The sequence below is a fragment of the Plectropomus leopardus genome, chromosome 8, assembly GCF_008729295.1.
Source record: "Plectropomus leopardus isolate mb chromosome 8, YSFRI_Pleo_2.0, whole genome shotgun sequence".
NCBI lineage: Eukaryota > Metazoa > Chordata > Actinopteri > Perciformes > Serranidae > Plectropomus > Plectropomus leopardus.
The window spans coordinates 17,563,274-17,583,172 of NC_056470.1; the positions used below are offsets into that span (position 1 = coordinate 17,563,274).

The window sequence follows — 19,899 nt, forward strand, 5'->3', positions numbered from 1 at the left end:
CTACTGCTCATCTTGGTGCTTTGTCACTGAATCACTACTCAGAGAATTTACAGCATGTCCACAAAATATGCACAATGAAATATTTTGGGGGATAAAATTTGACTTTGCAATGACCCTAAACATTAAAACCAATAAAAGAAACCCTAAATTGTTTCAGACAGCCAATGATGGCTTGTATTGACTTGAGCAAAACAGCTTACTCTTAAGATATACTTTCAAATCATTTAGTTTTTAAAAAAAATACATAAAAAGCAGATCAAGATGTGGCTCATGAAATTTGGACAGTGAAATGGTCCTTTCATCAAAACTGATTCCAGCAGCAACACTGCCCTCTTGTGTCGATGCATAAACACCAATGCACTGTGCCAAACCCAACACAACGACGCAGAAACGCATCTTGCATCTTATTCTATCGAATTGAACAAATCTGCTCAAAACAAGATGAGCTTTTAGGAGGAACATTTATTGAAATGCAGCAACAAAATTGGGGTGAATTAAAAACATGGGAACCCAAAAGAAATATTTCTTGCAACCTCATGATAGTATGGCTTTCAATATACCAATACACTGCAGGATCACAGGAACACTTTCCTCAGCCAAAGCAAGTCTAAGCCAATGATACTGTAGGCTGCTGACAGTTGCATATACTGCATATACTAAATATATTAATGTCCCATCCATCACTGACACACTAGTATCAATAATTACAGTATATTTAAGAATTGTATGTCGCCTTGAGTGCTGCATCTCGGAATGTTATTGCAAACAATACATGCATTAAGACTCCTGAATGCATACAAGTTGGTCACATATGTGAATGAACCTGGCAGCAATAGCCAGGGCCATTTGTGGGTTTTTTGGGGGAGGAATGTAAAGGCACTTTTTAAATTAAATGTGGAAAATAAATCCATGGAAATTGGGAGGGAGGGCTAGGGGGGTAGACGCTAACATCAAAAAGAAGGTACATGTGACAGGTTAAAAAGGAAACAGTTGGATGCTCTTGGTCTTCACCCGCTCATGACCATCTTGACCAGCTCTGTAAAAGAGAGATGAGAGAGAGTGAGACTTATGATCTGAGTCTTGGCAGAGATCCACTCCAACTACAGCATGAGGCACTATGGACCCCTCCTCATCCAGCTTTGGCGAGCCTGGGTGGGAAATGCTGCATTTGGAGGCAGATCCCCCATATTCTGTTCATCACGAGGAAAGAAGGGTTGAAGGGAGTAATGAGAGAAAGAGGTGAAGTAATCATCTCTATCCCATATCTAGCCAAAGCATTTGGCCATGTCTACAATCCAAGATGAGCTGGTTAGAGAAGCCATCCTTGCTGTATACTTTCCTCTAGTTGAGAAGCAGAGAAAAAGGGGAGAAGATTAAGGGGGCTACAGTCCAGTCAGAGAGCAGTCAGCTACAAATTCAGCTTCCGTCAGTAGAGAGGAGAAAACAATCAGCACAAGAGCAACTCACTGCAGTTCTCTGGTTAGTAGAAAAAGGGACTGGTCCACTCTCTTAAAGCTGGTGGCTATATTTGAACTAAAAAATATGTCCTATGTAACAAGCTTTCAATTTTATCTATCTGTGAAAAGAGCAGCACCTCTAACACCAACAGAGAAAAAAGACAATCTTAAAAGCACCAAAGACATGCAGATGAGTTAAGTAGAGCTGCCTTATGTCTCCCAAACCCAACAGCGCAAATAAGTCAACGGTGGCCACCAGGGTTCCCTGAATGAGACCAGTCCCTTCCCTGTGTCCACCATTTCCCCTTACAAACTGAGGGGAGTCTCAGACACATGCAGAGGGGCATGCTGCAGCCAGGGGCCAAGACAGAGGGCTGCAGGAGAGAGGCAGAAGAGTAGGAGGCTACACATGGATCGAAGCCTCAGGATTAAAGATGAGAGGGACCACCACGCTTTCCTACACGTACCTATGGGTCAAATCTACTTTGCAACAGCACATTGTTCCTGTTTGCAAATATGATGTGCAAAACTACAGCTGATTAGTGTTAGGATAGCCTAATGGGAGTGGATTATTTAACAACTAAACTGCAGGAAAGCCTGGAGGTGCCATCTCATGATATACCAGATGCCCGTACCCGCCCTCAGCCTGACATGATGTGACGGACAAAAACTGCAGAGGAAGAACAGTTGACACACTGTCAGCAATTGACACGTATACAGGGCTTGTACAGTGGTCAATTAACCACAAGTAGGTCCCTCCGTGATTTTGCAGGCCATTTTTGTGATTGATGCAGACTGAAATGCCTGATTCACAGCAGCTTTCATAAAAAAAATTGCTATGCATGTGGCAAAGTTTTTTGGCAATTTTTCTATAATAAGAGTTTCTGTCATTACAATTTTACATTTTCGGGGCAATATTGGTGTAAATTAAAACAGACAAAAATGTTTTTGCTGGGCCAAAGGGAGTTGTTTTAGTCGGTCCGTGGACACAGCGAATCATGTAGAGTGCTCCATGATTTTTTCCCCCTCCACAGCAGTTTGTGACTTTTGGGATGGATAACCGATCTCTCGATCTGTTCAGAGCTAATTGAGATCACATGGATGAATTGGGGGAGCAGGTGTTTGTTTGTAAGCAACAGTTAAGTTTCATTTTTAATATGCTTGATGTTTTGCTGCGGTGTCTCTGACCAAAGTGCGCTATAAACAACCAAAAGCATTTTTATTCCAAAAGGGCTCCTATTGAACAGTCAGTCTCTAAGAATTTATTTGAGGCTGCAGATGTTTTATCTGTGGTGGCACGCCACAAATAAATGAATGTGAGGTAAACCCTGGGCTCCACTCAGGGTTAGCTGTGAAACTTGACTCAGTCATTAAACCTGTTAATAACTGTTGGGTGATGTTAGCTGTGTGATGCTAACAGTTGTCCCTGTCACTCTGTGGGACTGACTTTGTCCCAGGCACTGCAGTAGTCTCATGATAAACATGGGGAGAGCGAGAGGCTGAGCGAATCAATCCACTACAGGCACCTGTATGATGAAAATAGATTTTACCCCTTTTAACTTTTTAAAATTTACGGTAAAAGATGCAGTGATGCACACCACTGTGCGGTTGTGCAGAATTCATGAGGATCGGCTGAATTTGGGTGATTGTTGCAATCGCAACACTGCAAAATCCTGGAGGGACTGACAAGTTTGAAGACACATAAAAGACAGTAAACAGTGACATACACAACACACCATTGTGACAAAATCAAGCAATAATGTAGTGATGACAGTAGTGACAGTTCAGTAGTTCAAACACATTCCTTCTGATTCCCAATAAATAACTACACTAAAAAAGAGAATTGTCAACCAACTAAAAACCATTACGTCAATCAGTGACACATAAATGAATTAAGTTTTTTTAAATCAATTTATCAAATTTGAGTAAAACATTATTTTAATTTGTTTTTTTTTAAGTTGGTTAACAATTCTTTTTTTTCTGCGTAGAATTTACAGGAAACTACATTTTCACACAATATTTCCTATGTAAACACAGCACGCAGAGTAATGCATCACTGAGGCATCATCACACACCATAAGCCGAATTACGACTAGTATCGCATCTTTTTTCTGTTCATTTTTTTCCCCTCTCACCTTCATAATTGATGCAGCCGTTTGCGTCTTCGTGTCCCGCCAAAAGTGTCTCAACTTCCTCCTCTGTCATTTTCTCACCTATTAAAGAAATATAAAAAAGTTATTCACATTACATGGGGGACATTAATTTTTTTTTTTTTAAAGTGTAATAACAAAAATTTTTTACAAATTAACCATACCCTATATTAGGGCTGGGTATCGTCAAGACTCTCACAATTTAATTCAATATTGATTCTTTGCGTCACGATTGGATTCGATTGCGATTCGATTCAATATTGATCCAGTTGCTTTGATATCAATTGGGTTATGTGTGTTGATGTCAGAAATACCCAGATAATTCATTCGAATACCTTCTGATATGTGTTCAATAAAGCGTGCATTATCTGTACTGATTTTGAAAAAAACTGACACCATAACTTATTCTACCATTACATAGTTCTTTATTAAATAAAAATTAAAATTAAAATAAATTTTAAGTACAGAAAAGTGCACATTTTTGCCTGAGCCGAACTTAACAAAAGTAATAAACATTTATGCAGAATTTGTCAGCCTGCATTTGCGATCCTCAGCTTTAGCATTAGCAACAGGTTGCACAACATCTGCGTGGTGTCGGCTCAAATGGTTACGTAGGTTCGTTGTATTGTTGCAGTGTTTTAACACTGACTCACGAGGCTCACACACGACGTAACTACTGTCGACTTTGTGTATCCAAACGTCGGCTTTTAATGTTGTCAGCACTGATTTTAAAACACCGCTACAGACGTAACAACAGACGTTTTTGGGGGTCAAGCGGGGCCTCTGAACAATGTCAATCACACTCTGGCGGCACTCACACTGCCCCCACGGTAGCGGGTGTCATTACAGCAGAAATAATCAATTTCAGGATTTTATGAATCGATATTGAATTGGCAATTAACATATTGCAGTGCACTGATGAATCGATTTTTTTACCCAGCCCTACCAGATATAAAAAATAAGTAAAAACAATGATGGAACTATTATAAAAATAAACTTTCAGACCAAATGATGCCAAATTAATTTACAAAAGTGCAAAAATTTACTTTTGATGCCATATACATTCAATTTCCAGTAAACAAATGTTGCAGTGATCCTGTTCATTAGGGGGATTACAGTAATTCAGGGTAAGTGAAAAAATGTAAATGGTGTGTTTAAATCAATTCAAAAGTCTTTCCATTCAGATACTGTATATATTCAAGCGTGATAAAAATGGAACTCACCGAGCGTGGTGAGGACGTGGCGAAGCTCTGCTCCCATTACTGTACCGTTGCCCTCCTTGTCAAAGACGCGCAGTCCCTCAACAAAATCCTCCATGGACCCCTGATCCTTATTCTTAGAGATGTCCTGAAACATGGGCAGGAACTGCTCAAAGTCTACAGTCTTAGTGCTCATTTCTGCAAAAAGAAACAGAAAAAATGAGGAACGTCTTGGAGCCTCCAACTGCAACACACAACACTGCAACAGAGATCGGAGTTATAGGAGAAACTGTTTTCTTACAGCACACTGACAATCTCCCACTGAGTTTTTTTCCCACTCACCCTCAGTCTTAGGGTTGCCCAGGACCTTGAGCACTTCACCTTGGACAGGGTTCTGTCCCAGGGCTCGCATGATATCCCCACACTGGCAGTAGCTGACCTTGCCGTCCCCTGTCTTGTCGAAGAGCAGGAAAGTCTCCTTAAACTCTGCAGGATACACAGACACATGATGAATTAAGAATAGGGAAATGAATTATTGTACGAATTAAGAGATTAGCAGCCTTGTAAGGAATAATGATATGTTGATAAGATAACAGAAAATAGAGGGGAAAACAGAAAAGCCAGAAAATGAGAACAAGCAGACAAGAGAAAGCACAGATCAGGACACGATCTGGTTTTCTGACGGCCTCACTTTAAAGTTGGCAGGCAGGACATCCATCACTACACCTACAAATCTGCATGGGGTATTTACACAACTCCCAAGCTCATTGTACATGGACCGGCTTTGTTTAATCACCACAAATATCTGAAATTCTTTTAATTAATATGTCATAACCATTTGCATGGTAAATTGTGGTGCAAAAAAGCTTTCTCTCTGCACTCTAATGGGTGACACTGAAAACAACAGTCCAGCTTCCTCTATTTAAAAATACTGTATATTAATGTTAAGTCATCTGGTAAGTCTGTAACTTTACATTACACATCAGCAAAAACAAAATGAAAAAAATTCACCAATGCCATACTACATGCTCTGTCATCACTGTACTTTAATCATGCAAACATTTATGCATTTGTTTACATGTATATTAAATATGTCTACAGTGTTTAAAATATAATGGTAAATGTGTATCACAGATAAAATAATGGACAAGAAAAAACAAGTTTTAGTTAGTTTTTTGTTAATTAATCTTTGAAGATGAGGGTAAAAGTAAGGAAAGTGATGCAAGGGCTCAACTGCTAAAGATATTTATTATCTTAAAAAAATGAGATGGCTAAGAAGACCATAGTAAGTGCCTTTGGGTCTAGAGAAAACTATACATAATATCTACAGATCACCATCAGATAAAACCTTCAAACTGGTATTTTAAACTCTCCGATTACAGTAAGGGTTATATATCTGACACTTAGTATTATGAAAGTTGCCTTAGATCTTAATGCTTCATTTGTGTGACCAGTGGTCAAAAAACACTATTTTATATTTACATAAAAAAGTTGATAAGCAGGCAAATGTTGTTTTAAAAAACTAGCACACAAAAATAGCATTTCACTTGATAAACAATACAGACAACAAAATGATTATTTGTCTCAGCTGTGTTAATTGTCAGGACACCTTAAACCAAGAAAAACCACAAGCTCTGTGGAATTAACTAAATTTGGTGAATCAACTGCAAAATTATTACACAAACAAAGAGAAATGATTTGGTTAAACAACATGTGTTGTATGTATGAAGTTGTATGTTATGCAAGTTTTTGGTTTCAGTCAAGTTCACACCAGTCAAGTGTCATCTCTGATATCTTGTCACTCCTTTTATGCTAGCAATCAAAAGATTAATGTGGCTGTTTTAGTTACTAATATTTCCAGATTCAACAACAGTCCATCTGTCAGAATGATCTTGCCATTGACATGGATATTTTACAGTACTGTTGAATAGTCAATAAGGATGTGAGCTACAAAAGTCTTGTAAAACAATCACATTACCGGGTATTGTGTATTTTTGTTGCTGTTTAGGTGGATTTACCTATGCTTAATCATCTTTCAGCACTGATGCAATCTCGTCAGTGATCACAGGGTTGATTAATGTGGCTTTGATCTATCATCACGCATTCTTATTAGACTCAACAGACAAACAAAAAGCTTAGCTAAGATCTAACAATTAGGGAGACATGGAGTTGGATTACACAATATCCGGGCAGCAGTCTGGTCCTAATGTTATGGGACAAGCTATTCCCAAAAAAGCTCAGGCACTGTTGTGCAGTTTTTCCTGTTCTGAGGAATGTGCCTCTTCCCTTCTAGCGTGTGAGCACTTTTCCCAACACCATATTTGGTATTAGAGGAGTGGAGGAAAGTAGGAGGAGAGTGAGAGTAGCTATGGCCTATTATGTCAACTGTGATTAAACAAATCAGCCCTAGGACAAAAAACCATCCACCGCTGTATCCAGCACCAAAAAAGGGCACACTCTTGGAGATGAGCCGCTTGGAAGATAACAGGCAAACTTTGTGGCAAACTGACACACTCAGGGATGGCTACAGTCAAACAGAACAAGATTCATGAAGACAGATATGAGCTTCAGCAACCTTTGGCTTTAGAAATACTGCTAATGCATGATTGACCACGTACAACAACACTGCAAAACACTGTCAAAGCTGGTAGGTATTATAACTATATGCAAAATATGACGTATCAAACAACCGTGCAAAGCGATTCTCATTCACATTTAAGATTAAAAAAAAAGCTTACAAAAACCAACATGCAGATCACACCCTAAACACTCCGAGATAGCATCAATTCTGTGCTAAGGCGGCCCCCCTTTCACTGACTTACCATGAATCTGATCCACGTTAAACTCAATCTGGAAAGGACAAGCAGTTGCAAGTGGAAAGTGGTGAAACAGTGCGGAAATAAAGAAAACGTCGCCTAAAACGACTACTATGACAGGCGGCCATAGAGCAGGGTGAAAGGAGAGAGACAGGGGCAAAGTGTCATCTGAACCAAGCGAGAATGAAAGCATGCAAAACAAGCGAGATGTCACAACACAAAATCAGAACTCACCGAGGATTTGATCTTCCGAGAAATCACACTGTTCAAAGAAAAATTAGGCTTAATGAAAATGGTTCCTTTTACTTCCCAGTACGAAGTTAAGTTGGGTTAACTACGAGTGTTTTTGAGCATGTTTTTCACAACGGCGAATTAACTTCAACTGTCTATTTTCTAACAATAACACATTCAGAAACGATTATGTACACGCGGTAATTTCGGCGACATTAATAAGTTTATTGTGTGGTTAACTTTATCTGTAGGGCAAGCTAACGTTAGCGTCTCAAAAGTTGCACTTCCGCTTGCAACGCGAGAGTCAATTCGGACATTCAAACTCAACTAAACATCTTTGCAAAGCTAAAACATTGTCTCAAGCATTACGTAATGACACAAGAAACAATATGCTGCTAATTAAATCAAGTGGAAAATAAAAACCCACCATGGCTGTGTTGGCTGAGGTGTGTCCGAGGCGTCAACGGAGTAAAGAATGTGTGACGGCTCACAGAGCGGCAGACTGACAAAACCCTGGGAGCGTCATGACGTAAGCACGCACGCGTCCTAGAGCAGGAGGGCAAACACGCTCACGCCTTATATAGGTATGTAGCTCATGGTAGGGCTTGTTAGTGAGGTTTGGTTCATGATACATGTAATAAGTAACTTTAGGGTCTGAATTTAATCCTGAAAGATTTTTTTTTTAATTGGGATTGTATCGATTACTCGTCCATACTCAGTGGGGGAGACTGGGGACAGCTGCAACACTTTTTGCTTTTCAGTACGACTGAGAATTTGGGCCATGTTTAGGGAAAAAAAGTCAGATTTCGGAATAAAGTCATAATATTAGACGAGTATAAAGTTGTAAGTCGTTGTAGTTTTTTTAAAAAAAAGTCATATTATGAGAATAAACTCCTAATATTTCTAAAATGAAGTAATCAAAGTAATAATTTTATAAGAATAAAGTTGTGTTTTCATGAACAAGGGGATATAGAGCACACATCAACAGGTGTATATATATATATACACCTTGTCATGTAAAAATACAACTTCATACTCTTAAAACTTTTTTCTCCTGAAGTTACCACTTTATTTTTGTAATATTATGAGTTTATTCTCATAAAATTACAAATTCATTCTTGTATTATTACAACTTTTTCATAATATTACAACTTTTTTTTAAAGATTTTTTTTGGCCTTTTATTGCCTTTAATTGATAGGACAGTGTGAGTGTGAAAGGGGTGGAGAGAGAGGGGCAGACATGCAGCAAAGGGCCAAAGCCAGACTCGAGTCTGCGGTTGCTGCGGTGGGGACACAGCCTCTGCACATGGGGCACCGCTCTATCGAGTGAGTCACCAGGTGGGCAATATTACAACTTTTTTACGACTATTCTCAAAGTCTACAAAAAAATTTTTTTCCTCAATATGGCCCTAAAGCTCCGTTGTAAACTAAGATACTACGTTAATACACAGATGTTGAATGTGTTGTCTGTCTTCCTGGTGGAGAAGAGAGTCTAACTGAGCATGTGCAGTATGAATAGCAACACTAACATGTTTCTGACTGGAGATATAAGGATTGCTGCAACCATCTGGTGTGCAACTTTCCCCAGTCTCCCCCATTACATTCAATATCTGCAAGTCAACACACCCACTGTTTGGACAAGCCGGCTGATGTCCATCATGGAAACTTTTTTCAGGTGGCTAAAATACATTTTATAACTGACCACCACCATCAGCTTTTGTGTCAGTACTCTTGCCTGCTTCCTCAAACTGAGGTCATGCCGACAGACATCTGTATGTTATGTACAGACTACGGAGTGAGTATTCCACCTAATACAACCCCACTTTAAAAAATCTGCACTGTTCCTGTAACAGACCAATGATAAGAAGCCCGAAATTTCACTTATTCTGATCAGACTTCCTTTACATGAATTATTAGGGCTTTAAATACTTAGACTTTTCCTTCACTCTGAGTTGTCTCTTGCTTTGCTTCTTGTGCTTACCTAAACTGAGTTAAGAGCATGTACCTACATGCTTGTGTGAAAGAGAAATTTGAAACCTCCAATACACATACAGAATGGACTAAAGAATTGACTCAGTAAAGCAGGAGACATCTTGTGCCAAGTAATTTTTTTTTAAGTTTCCAATTTCCAATAGCGCAAATTCAGTTTCTGGATTAAGAACTTAAAGAAAGGGGCACTATTTTTGATAAATAAATAATTATTCCAAACACAGTATTTTCTGTCTTAAAACATGTTTGGAGGGGATATTTAATACTAGTTAGACTAAAACAGCCTGCCCTCAACCTTATAAGGTAATAAGCCAGACAGTGGACCCTATGTTATGATTAACATGATTTTTAAGATGTTTTAAAGGATTGTTCTCCCTACTGTATTGTGTTTGACGTTGGTGATTTTGATCCCACCAGGGTAAACTAATATGTAATTGCACTTATTGACTTTGAAGGCTTTGCATTAAGGATGCAAGAGTCTGGCCGTACAGGAATGATGGATTATTTAAGGCCTCTGAGATCATGGACTGATACCACACCTCTTAACAACCTTTGCTAAAGCACTGTCTTCACCCAGCAGGAGCTCTGGCCTCTTGCCATGTCCTGTGATCCCACTGTGAGCAGAAGCCAGTGTTTTAACATGGCCCACATTATCCTCACGAGTTAAATAGGACAGTCTCACTACATATAATCATGCAGCAACAGCAGCACAGTGTAACACACATGAGCGCATGAGGATGGCAGGATAGCTAAAGCACCAACAAAGACAGAGCACATTTAGTACAAAGTCTAATGTGAGCATTCGAATAGTTTGAGTTTCTTCAACACATCTTAACATTACAACGTTTTATCTGTTGACCTATGCTGGCCTTTAAGAACACGAGAACTTGAAAACACAGTATTTACTTGGACTTATGGGGCCTAATGTCTATGGTCAAGGTACCAACTAATTTTTATGAAAATTATTAACTCATTTACTTTTACTTAATTTACAGTCACTCATGGTTGGAGAAATCAGATCAGACTCCAACATCTACGAAGCTATGATATCATAAGTGTAAAATTTGAGGGGATGCAGTGGTCCCTCTCAATATTTCAAACATATGCATTTTTCTCCTTCAAAAAAACCCCATAAAAGTCGCAGGGGACTTTAGTTATTTCAAAATTGAAGACATTTACCATAAAAATCCATGCTATAAGGCACAAATTGTTACAGACAAATTTACCAGAAGGCAGGAAATAAATTGTTTTGATGCTCAAAATTTCTATATACACACCTTTGTGTGATAGGCTACGCTCCCAAAAGATGCAGAGGTTTGCTAACAAATTTTAGTACAAAATTTGCAGCTGGACAAACTTAATGACACATTTTAAGCAACCTCATTTTCTGTGCAGTGCCTTATTGGTAAGCAGCCAACATTTGACCACCAAAATAAAGGCAACCATACTATATCTTTGATATGCCAGTGATGGTGAAAAGACAATTGGTTACTGTATGTTACTTATCTTGCAAGCTTTTATCTAAGTCACTGGACAGGAGTAATGAGAGGTCTGTTCTCTTTGCAGCCAGTTCGAGCTTTGAAAAATGGGTCAAGTAAAACCTCACTAAATTATTAATCAAATGAAGAATAACAATTTCCTCACTCAGAGTTATGAAGGATTATATGTTTTTGCTTTCCTGCTTCTTGTAAAATATGGGTGTGGGTCACATTCATTTGTTAAAATCACTTTCCTGATGCAAAAAATAGCATATACTGTGGCAGGAAACAGCCTCTTTCTCCCTGAGGAGGTCACTGACTGACTGGTAGCCTCACTCTGGGTGGCCCATTTCTTAGTTTAGCTTAGATTCAGTCTCATTTTAGAATAATGCAGTAGGTTTTTTTTAAGGTCAGAATCATAGAAATCGATTTAACAAATAATCTGCATGTGATTACTATTACTATGGGTCTCTCTGAGATTCACAATCTTTGCTAATGTCACATTAAATAAACATTAAGATATACAGAACATGATATTTCCAAACATAGTCCTAATTTATGAATGCCCTCACATTAGCTTTGTCATAAAAAGCATACTATAGTTATTCTACTCACCTCCAAAGTGCTGGGGTCAAATAGTGAATCCGAAGGACGCGGCATCCTGGGTTTGTGCTCTGGAGCTGCTTTTGGAGCTGCAGCAGCCGCAGGGAAGCAGGGGTAAGGAGGACCCAGCCTGGGTTGGCTGACTGGTGAAGAAGACTTCTTAATGGAGGGTTCTCTTTTAGGGGCCATTTCTAATGTCCCACACAGTCAGTAATTTAAGATCTCAGCACCAGCTGCTGCTGTGTCTGCAGGGAGGAGAACTCAAGCTATGAAGTGTGTCAGTGGCGCGTTATCCTGAGGAGGGGAGGAGAGAGGCAGGTTGATGATGCTGATGATATTCGGGGAGTGGCAGGTGGACGGGGCAGAGGTGGACATATGGAATAACATATGAGTGAATTTGTGAAGCAAAGCGTAGGAGGAGTGGAGATGAAAGTGGAGATGAAAGCTTGAGTGCAGAGTAAAGAGTGGGATAGATAAAGAAAGGAGCAGGCGTAGCTGTATGACTCCAAGCACATGCTTTTATTTGGGTCAGAAGTGTTTCTGTGTCAAGCTCATTGCAGATTTTAGCCCAAATGACTTCAGATTCATATATGAAGTCATGTTATACCAAAAGCACCTTAGACTCCTGACTGTGAAGTAACTTTGAGTCTGTGCAATATTCCCTTTTTATGTGCAATATTCTTTCTTTGTTTGGATATAGCTTGATCTCTATGCAAATGTAGGTACTGAACATGCATGATTGAACTGGTGTGTGAGTGGGTGTTTTTGTAACTTAATTGCTTCTTACCCTTTACCATTTATTTTTGTATTTTCTTATTTTGGTGAGCTCCACTTAGGTAGTGCAACTAAATTTTGTTGTATTTACCTGTACAGTGACAATAAAGGGATTCTGCAAAAGGGATTCTGGTTATAAGGAAAGTCATATATTCTGTGTCTCACAACCCATTATGCAGCTGATAATAAATTGTTCTGGAATAAATACATGTTTGTTCCTGCTCCTAAAATACTCTCTTCCTACTGTTTCCTGCAGACTTGCTGACACTGAGGTTACATGTTCAGGCATAGGACTCAAGATTAGAACCGAATTTCAGATTCCACCAAGATGCAGGACTGAACAATGCAAAAAAATGTTTCTGCAAACTGCTCTTATGCTTTTTAATGCTCTTAAATAACTAGTGTTTTTATCTACTGCACCTTTACATACTGACATTTTTACAAATGTGTTTTAAAATGACATTTCCTGTGGATTAATAAAGTATCCATCCACCCATCCATCCATCCATCCATCCATCTAATTTAAACTCTTGCATACAGTATATTTTTCTCTGTGAAGGTTACAGATTGAATCACAGTGATTCATATACAGAATATATTGTCTGCACAGTGCATAAGGGATTATAGGTGTCACAATAAATGTCTACACATGGACATTTTGTGCAGTTTTATTTAATTTTTGGTCCATTTTTGCTACAGTGCATTGATTGTCATCGATGTGTTGCAGTAAAGGTAGTTACTGTGATCTGACTTGGGTTTTTGGTGTTTTGGGTTTGGGCCAAGGAAAATTTGAGTGTATACAGTGAATGGTGATCGCATGATGCCAATGACAAAATAATTCATAACATGACAATAACCATAGCGAGGTCAGTGAAGAGGAAGATGATATCAAGTAATCCATCAAGCGTTTGAATTAGCTTAGTTACTGCAATTATACTTCTCCTGTGAAAAATATTCACACCCTCCCTGTCCAGTGAAAACCACATATCTCTATAGACTTTTCTGATAATATGAATGATTACATGTTAGCCTACTTTCTTGGCTGAAAAAAAATCCCTCTTCTTACAGTAAATAAGGTTTTAAAACAAAAATAAATAAATAGATAAAAATAAATAAATGTTAGAATTAGCTCAGCCTTACATATCTACAGCATTAAAATGCAACACATCAGTGCAGTAATATTAATCCATAATCACCACAGCAAAACACTGATAAGCACAATCTTTATGACAGAGCGATAACTTTACAGTTGATTCCTTAGGTAAATGTTATTAATTATACTTAAATGTTTTTACTCAAGTGAGGTTTTGAAACAAATACTTTTATTTTTAACGGAGTATTTTATTACCGTATTTTTTCTACTGTTACATAAAGATTTAAATACTTGTTCCACCACCTGTTTACACATATCATGTAGGCCTATAAACTGTATGGTCTGACAAAACCAAAGGCAGACAAAAGTTCAAAATTGCACCACTAGATGCCACTGTTGTACAACAGGGAGACACGACCCCATAAAGCCTCTGGCCTCAGCTCAATAAGTAAATCTCTGCCGGTGAAGTCACAGGTCTCTCATGCATGTTTTGGTACAACACTGAGACCTTGTGATGAATAGTATTTTAATGATGAAAATCATGATGAATGATTTTTCTGCCTAATTATACTCCCATCCAGTGGTAGAAAGAAACTAAGTATATTTAATCAATACTCCACTTAAGTACAAGTTTAATGTAGAGGCTTACAATACTTGAGTATTTCAGTTTTCTGCTGCTTTAAACTTCTACTCTACTGTATTACAGAGAACTGTAGGTAGGCAACTATGGCAGTTTTAATTTGCATATCTTCATAATTCAAAGCATAATCAACTAATTAATTATTTGGCCTATTGATTACAATGCAATAATTTATAATACTTAATTCTGTTATGGGCCATTTTTTTAAACGAGTACTTTTACTTTCATTTTAAATTTGATGCAAATACTTCTGTACTGTTACATAACATGGTCTAGGCGATCTGTGGCTTTAGTATTTTGATGTAAAATTATAGACGTCCACGTCACCGTGCATATCAGAAAACAGAGTTACAACTTCTGGCGTCACTCTACCCGCTCCTCCAATAATCAATGCTATCCACTCGTCAGCGGACTTTGGGCACAATCCATCGCGCGCTCAATGGGCCTTGAAATTACCGTTTATGTGGCTCGAGCGTCAAAACAATAGCGACATAAGACCCTCGCTGCGAGACCAACGGCACTTCTGGCGCTTTGATAGCGGATCGAAGATGCAAAATGAGGGGGAAAAAGCCCCCCAGTAAAGTCATCCCGACTCAGCCCATTAACACAAGAAATAAAATAAAAGTACAATATAGAATCTTTTATGATTTTATTTTTGAAATGGCAGTCTGTTCACTTGCCAGCTGATTGCTGATGAGTCTGCCGAGCAGACAGCTCAGTGGCAGCAGTCTAAGAAGATTAGCAGCGCCTCACGTTTTCCTCATCATTTGCAACAATAATCCATCACAAGAGGCTAATAATAACAACAGGAATATCCTATATGTCTGCTTTCAAATAGATTACCCACAAAATATACCAATTAGCAAATTGCAATATCCTATTATGATATTCAGGCATCTGCATAGTTCTTAACATGTCTGAAATTAATTTTCAAAATGATTAGACACTTAATTTGAAAAATTACCACCATCGTTTTCCCTTTCTTTCATTTTGTGTGCAGTGTTGTGAAAGCAAATTCAATTACTCCCAACTTAAAGGAAATGTTTCAACAGATCCTCTGAGGTGCCCCAACTGACTAATGAAATTATGGCAGTTCTCCCACCTAATGCCATTCAAAGTCCCCCCTGCTACAGCAAATCTCCAAACCACCTGATTTATTTTTAATGATATTACACCCCTCAGTCGGCTGTGTCATGGTAATAATCGGGGCTGCTCCAGCTGCCTCTAGATCACATTAGCCAGGCTTAATATTGACAGTGCCGGGCCCACTAAACAATGAGGCTATGGGGATAGGGAGCTTAGAGGCAGCCTAGCCAATGGGCATACTGCAGGAGGTAGAGGAGGTGCAGGCCAGGATGCTCCAGTTCCCTATGCCCTGGAGGACTGGCACCATCATTAGGCAGCTTCTTCTATAGTCCTGTGGAGCTTTAAACCCACCACTACCAGATCCAGACCCCACCCAGGGCCCAGACATCAAAACCATACTGACAAGGGACCATGAAACTAGTGGCAACTTGATTCCCTGCTATTCTTTTAGCGGATGGAGAGACCTGCCAGGACAACAGCTCAGCAGCTGCACCTTGTGGGTCCTGCTGTGACAAAGTCTTTGGGAGGCTCAGGGAAAACCAGTTCAGGGCTATAAATGAACGCAATTTCTGATTCCTGTCCACAAAAATTTAAAATAAAATACAATTTCTAATTTAATTACACATGAAATATTATTTTTGGTCATATACACCAAAATGCAAGAAAAACCTTTCGCCATCTGATTTGATTAGAAAAGTGCTTTTATCCGTTAGACTAATTTATGTTGCGGGGTTGTCTAGTTGCTGTATTTGCATAATGGTCACACTGGGAATCAGACTGGGCCACTTGTGGGACACTTGCACCTGATCACAGAGACACCATGGCTCTTTGCCAATCACACCTCCACACTCGATTCTCCCAATTAAAAATCACCTGTATTTGTCCTTGGATTTGTCAGGTTGTTCAACAGCAGTTGGATGTCCCTGTACACTGAGTTTTTTTCTTCTGTCCCAAATTGTTGTTTGGATCGGAGGGGATTTTGCACGGGGGCCCACAGATTACCGTCGCTGATTAGTGGTTGGGTGTAATCCTTTCAGCCCCTCTCTCTCCAAAAAACCCCTGGGATATGCCCGTCTCCCTGAGGACCGGCAGCATGGCAGATGGATCCTCCTCCCCCTCTTCTGCCCCCTCTAACAGCACACCCAAAAACACTGTTGATGTCCTGGGACGGAGGTTGTAAAGTATCCTGAATATGAAACCACAGGCACCTTTGTTTAATGGCTCTCTCCCCACTTAGTGAGAATTGCCCTCAGGCCTGATTCCCATTCTGTAGCTTCATTTCTGCCCGATTGGAATGTTTTCCAAATCCATTAGCCCAAAGGAAGAAGAAGAAGATTCACACAATCTGCTCATATTGCCTGGATGAGATGCTGCGAGATCTTATCAAAACTCACTCTGTAAGGAGAAGATGGTGACATCTTAGTTTTATGGATATAGAAAGCCATTTGCCAAAGAATGTAAATGCTTGTGTGAAGTCAAAACATGAGATTATATTTCTACAGACAAATATCATTTTCCTTTGTCTAATGGGCACCAATTCACACACATGCCTTTTTTGAGTCAACAGTGATTAAGCGTCTTGTGTGTTCGTGTGCAAAGATTTAATGTACGTTGGCTGCAGGAGGCACAGTGAAACCTTAACTCTGATTTATGCTTAAACTTCATTCAATTCAAATTATTCATTAACTTCATTCAGTATTTCATCGCTTCTACTCAGTTTTTGAAAAAGCTTTAACATAAATCACAAAACTGAGTGCAATTACCACAACTGTTTCATGTGGCATCATAACTCTACTGCAAAGAGAACTAGTTATTGTGTCAGTAAATTGGCCAAAGACACCTCAATTAAAAAATGCTTTGTCATCATGTGAGCCATACTGGTCAAAATGTTCAGATGTTTTTTCACTATGGCAGTCAACCTTGGAAATGTTTTGTATGAACAAATCTCTGCTTTGTTCCACTTTTTGACAATGACAACTTTCTGTCCTGTGCAAGCATGTCAGTTTTGTCTAGCAGAGTGCTACATGTGTATCACACTATGCTTCTGAGATTCTGATTCAATGGTCCGTAAAAGTTTACTGGATAAAGTCAATGCTGTTCACAGTAAAGTAATGTAACAAAGTAAGAATACTGTGTGACAGTATTTAAGTATTTTCTGGGATTTTTTTTGTACTTTGAGTTTTTATATTTGAGTCTACTTTAAGTCATTCACATTTTTACTCCACTACATTTTCTACATAAAATACATGGTTTTTCTCCACTATAGTTCCCCCGAGCATCTAAGTTGCATACCACAAAATAAGAGAGGGAGGAGGGGGCAGAGCAATGGGAAGGAACGAAAAACTAGATTTTGTTGTTTATGTTCTTTAAGTTGTAAAAAAGACTTTGTTTTTTTCTTCCACCGTTTTACTATGAAATAAACTTCATAATTTTCAAAATTCTGACTGCTTGCTTTTTTATTGACATAATTTATTTGTACTTTTACTTTCAAAATGTAAGTACATTTAATATAATAAAATCATGCATAGGTATAGTAAATATCTGACATTTAAAGACTTTTGCTCAAGTAATATTCTAATAGGTGATTTTAACTTCTACCAAAGTCATTTTCTGGTAATCTGTACTTTTACTTAAGTATGGCTTTAAGGTACTTCATCCACCATTGGCTGTACGATACTGTAGTACACAGAAAAGATTTATACAAGTTATGTGCAGTGAACAGAAAATTTGCCACAAAATGACAAATGCCAAAAAAAGGTAAACCACTAATTTAGCAGACATCACAACAGAGTGGTACAGGGATTATATTTTTTGTAGGCCAACCCGTACGATAATATTGCTTTGGTTCTTTCAACAAAAACCAGAGTTCTCCATTGGATCTTGGACTATTGCAGAAGATAAGCTCTGTGGATAACAAAAGTTTATGATACATGTTTTGTTCAGCAAGATAATCTTCACAAATGTCTACCAATTTTAGGATTTCAAGCAAATGTAAGACTATAAATGAACTACAAAACGGTTGCATGGCTGCAATGTCACCACCACAAACGAGGCTGTGAAGCCATGCTCGACTTGATTGTCTCACTTCTCTATTCTACTTTACAGAATAAATGAGTGGGGTATATAATGATATATTTTATGCTGCAGAATAAAATATTAAAGTCTCTTAAGCTTGTGTTAACCACAGAACTAATTTCAGGCATTTAACCAAAGATAATATATATATATATATATATATATATATATATATATATACACACACATATATATATATATTGGGCATTTTATAATGGCCTTTTGTGTGTGTTGGTGTGTGTGTGTGTGTGTGTGTGTGTGTGTGTGTGTACACATAAAAAAATGACTTCAATTCGATGAGGGAATCAGAAGTGCAAAAATGCTAAGTCACTTTGGGTATTTAGGACTCATTCCTGCACTACTCTGGTCCATGTCATAGATATTTATGGACCATATGGTAAGTGTAAGTCTGAGAGATTTTGATAATTCACTAAATCACTTTGCATGTGATGGCTCAAACAATGACAGAATGTTTAGAAGCTGTGAAGAGTGTGACCGTTTCACTGACAGTGTTCCCTAAGAATAAACTTATTGATTTGATCAGCAAGCAAAGTGGTTACTGTGCAAAATGTGGACACTTGCTCTTATTCTTTTGTGCACATGTGCCCAAACACTTGCAATTCAAGTAATTGTTCAGATATTAACTAATTAGTTTGAAAAATATATATATTTCACAAACTGAGGCAAAGCAAATGAGAAAAAAAAGTAATATAGTTGGATTAACACACTACAAGAAGAAACTACAAGAAAAAAAACTGACTTTAGGTTCAACTTTCAAATGATTCAACATTTAGACTTATCTAAAATAACTCCTTTAAATATTTTTTGCAATGAAAAATACACAGCGGTTGGTGTATCACCTATCATCAAGAGATGTAACTGAGGTTTTAAGCCATGATTCACAAGCGTGTGGTTGTGTGTTCAGGGGCACCCATGTTCCCCTGTGTGCAGCCTGTCAGCCTCTCCCTCAGGAAAGTCTGCTATGTAACCATATTCAGCATCAGTGAGCAGCAAATGGAGAGAACTGAGCCCTGGGACTTCTTAACACACAGACACACACAGACACACAGACACAATTACTGTGGAGCTTATAGCAATAAAATGGAAATAACTTAAAAACAATCAGCTAAAGTGCAAATGCACAGGATACACTTGCTTGATAAACTTTTGTCTTAAGTGTGACTCATAAAACTTAAAAATGTATACGAATGAATACAGATGGTTGTCACAACCAAACTTTTAATTTTGGCTTGACAACAATACAATTTCATCTCCCTGTCTCGCCACCCTGTGCTGCATCACCCCCAC

The 19,899-nt window shown here is 38.5% G+C and overlaps 1 protein-coding gene across 2 annotated transcripts; it reads right to left on the bottom strand.

Moving 5' to 3' along the window:
• Nucleotides 1–442: 442 nt before the first annotated feature.
• On the bottom strand, nucleotides 443–8,365 carry zgc:153867 (uncharacterized protein LOC337226 homolog). Of its 2 annotated transcripts, XM_042492692.1 has the most exons (7): nucleotides 8,281–8,365; nucleotides 7,857–7,884; nucleotides 5,149–5,292; nucleotides 4,831–5,004; nucleotides 3,593–3,670; nucleotides 2,093–2,127; nucleotides 443–1,036 (listed from the first exon to the last, which is right to left on the bottom strand). In XM_042492692.1, exons 1-6 carry the CDS (start codon nucleotides 8,281–8,283, stop codon nucleotides 2,099–2,101), a joined length of 456 nt encoding a protein of 151 aa, XP_042348626.1. In that variant the 5' UTR covers nucleotides 8,284–8,365; the 3' UTR covers nucleotides 443–1,036; nucleotides 2,093–2,098. The 2 variants fall into 2 exon arrangements, with proteins under 2 accessions (XP_042348626.1, XP_042348627.1); XM_042492693.1 differs by lacking the exon at nucleotides 2,093–2,127.
• Between the last annotated feature and the right edge of the window lie 11,534 nt (nucleotides 8,366–19,899).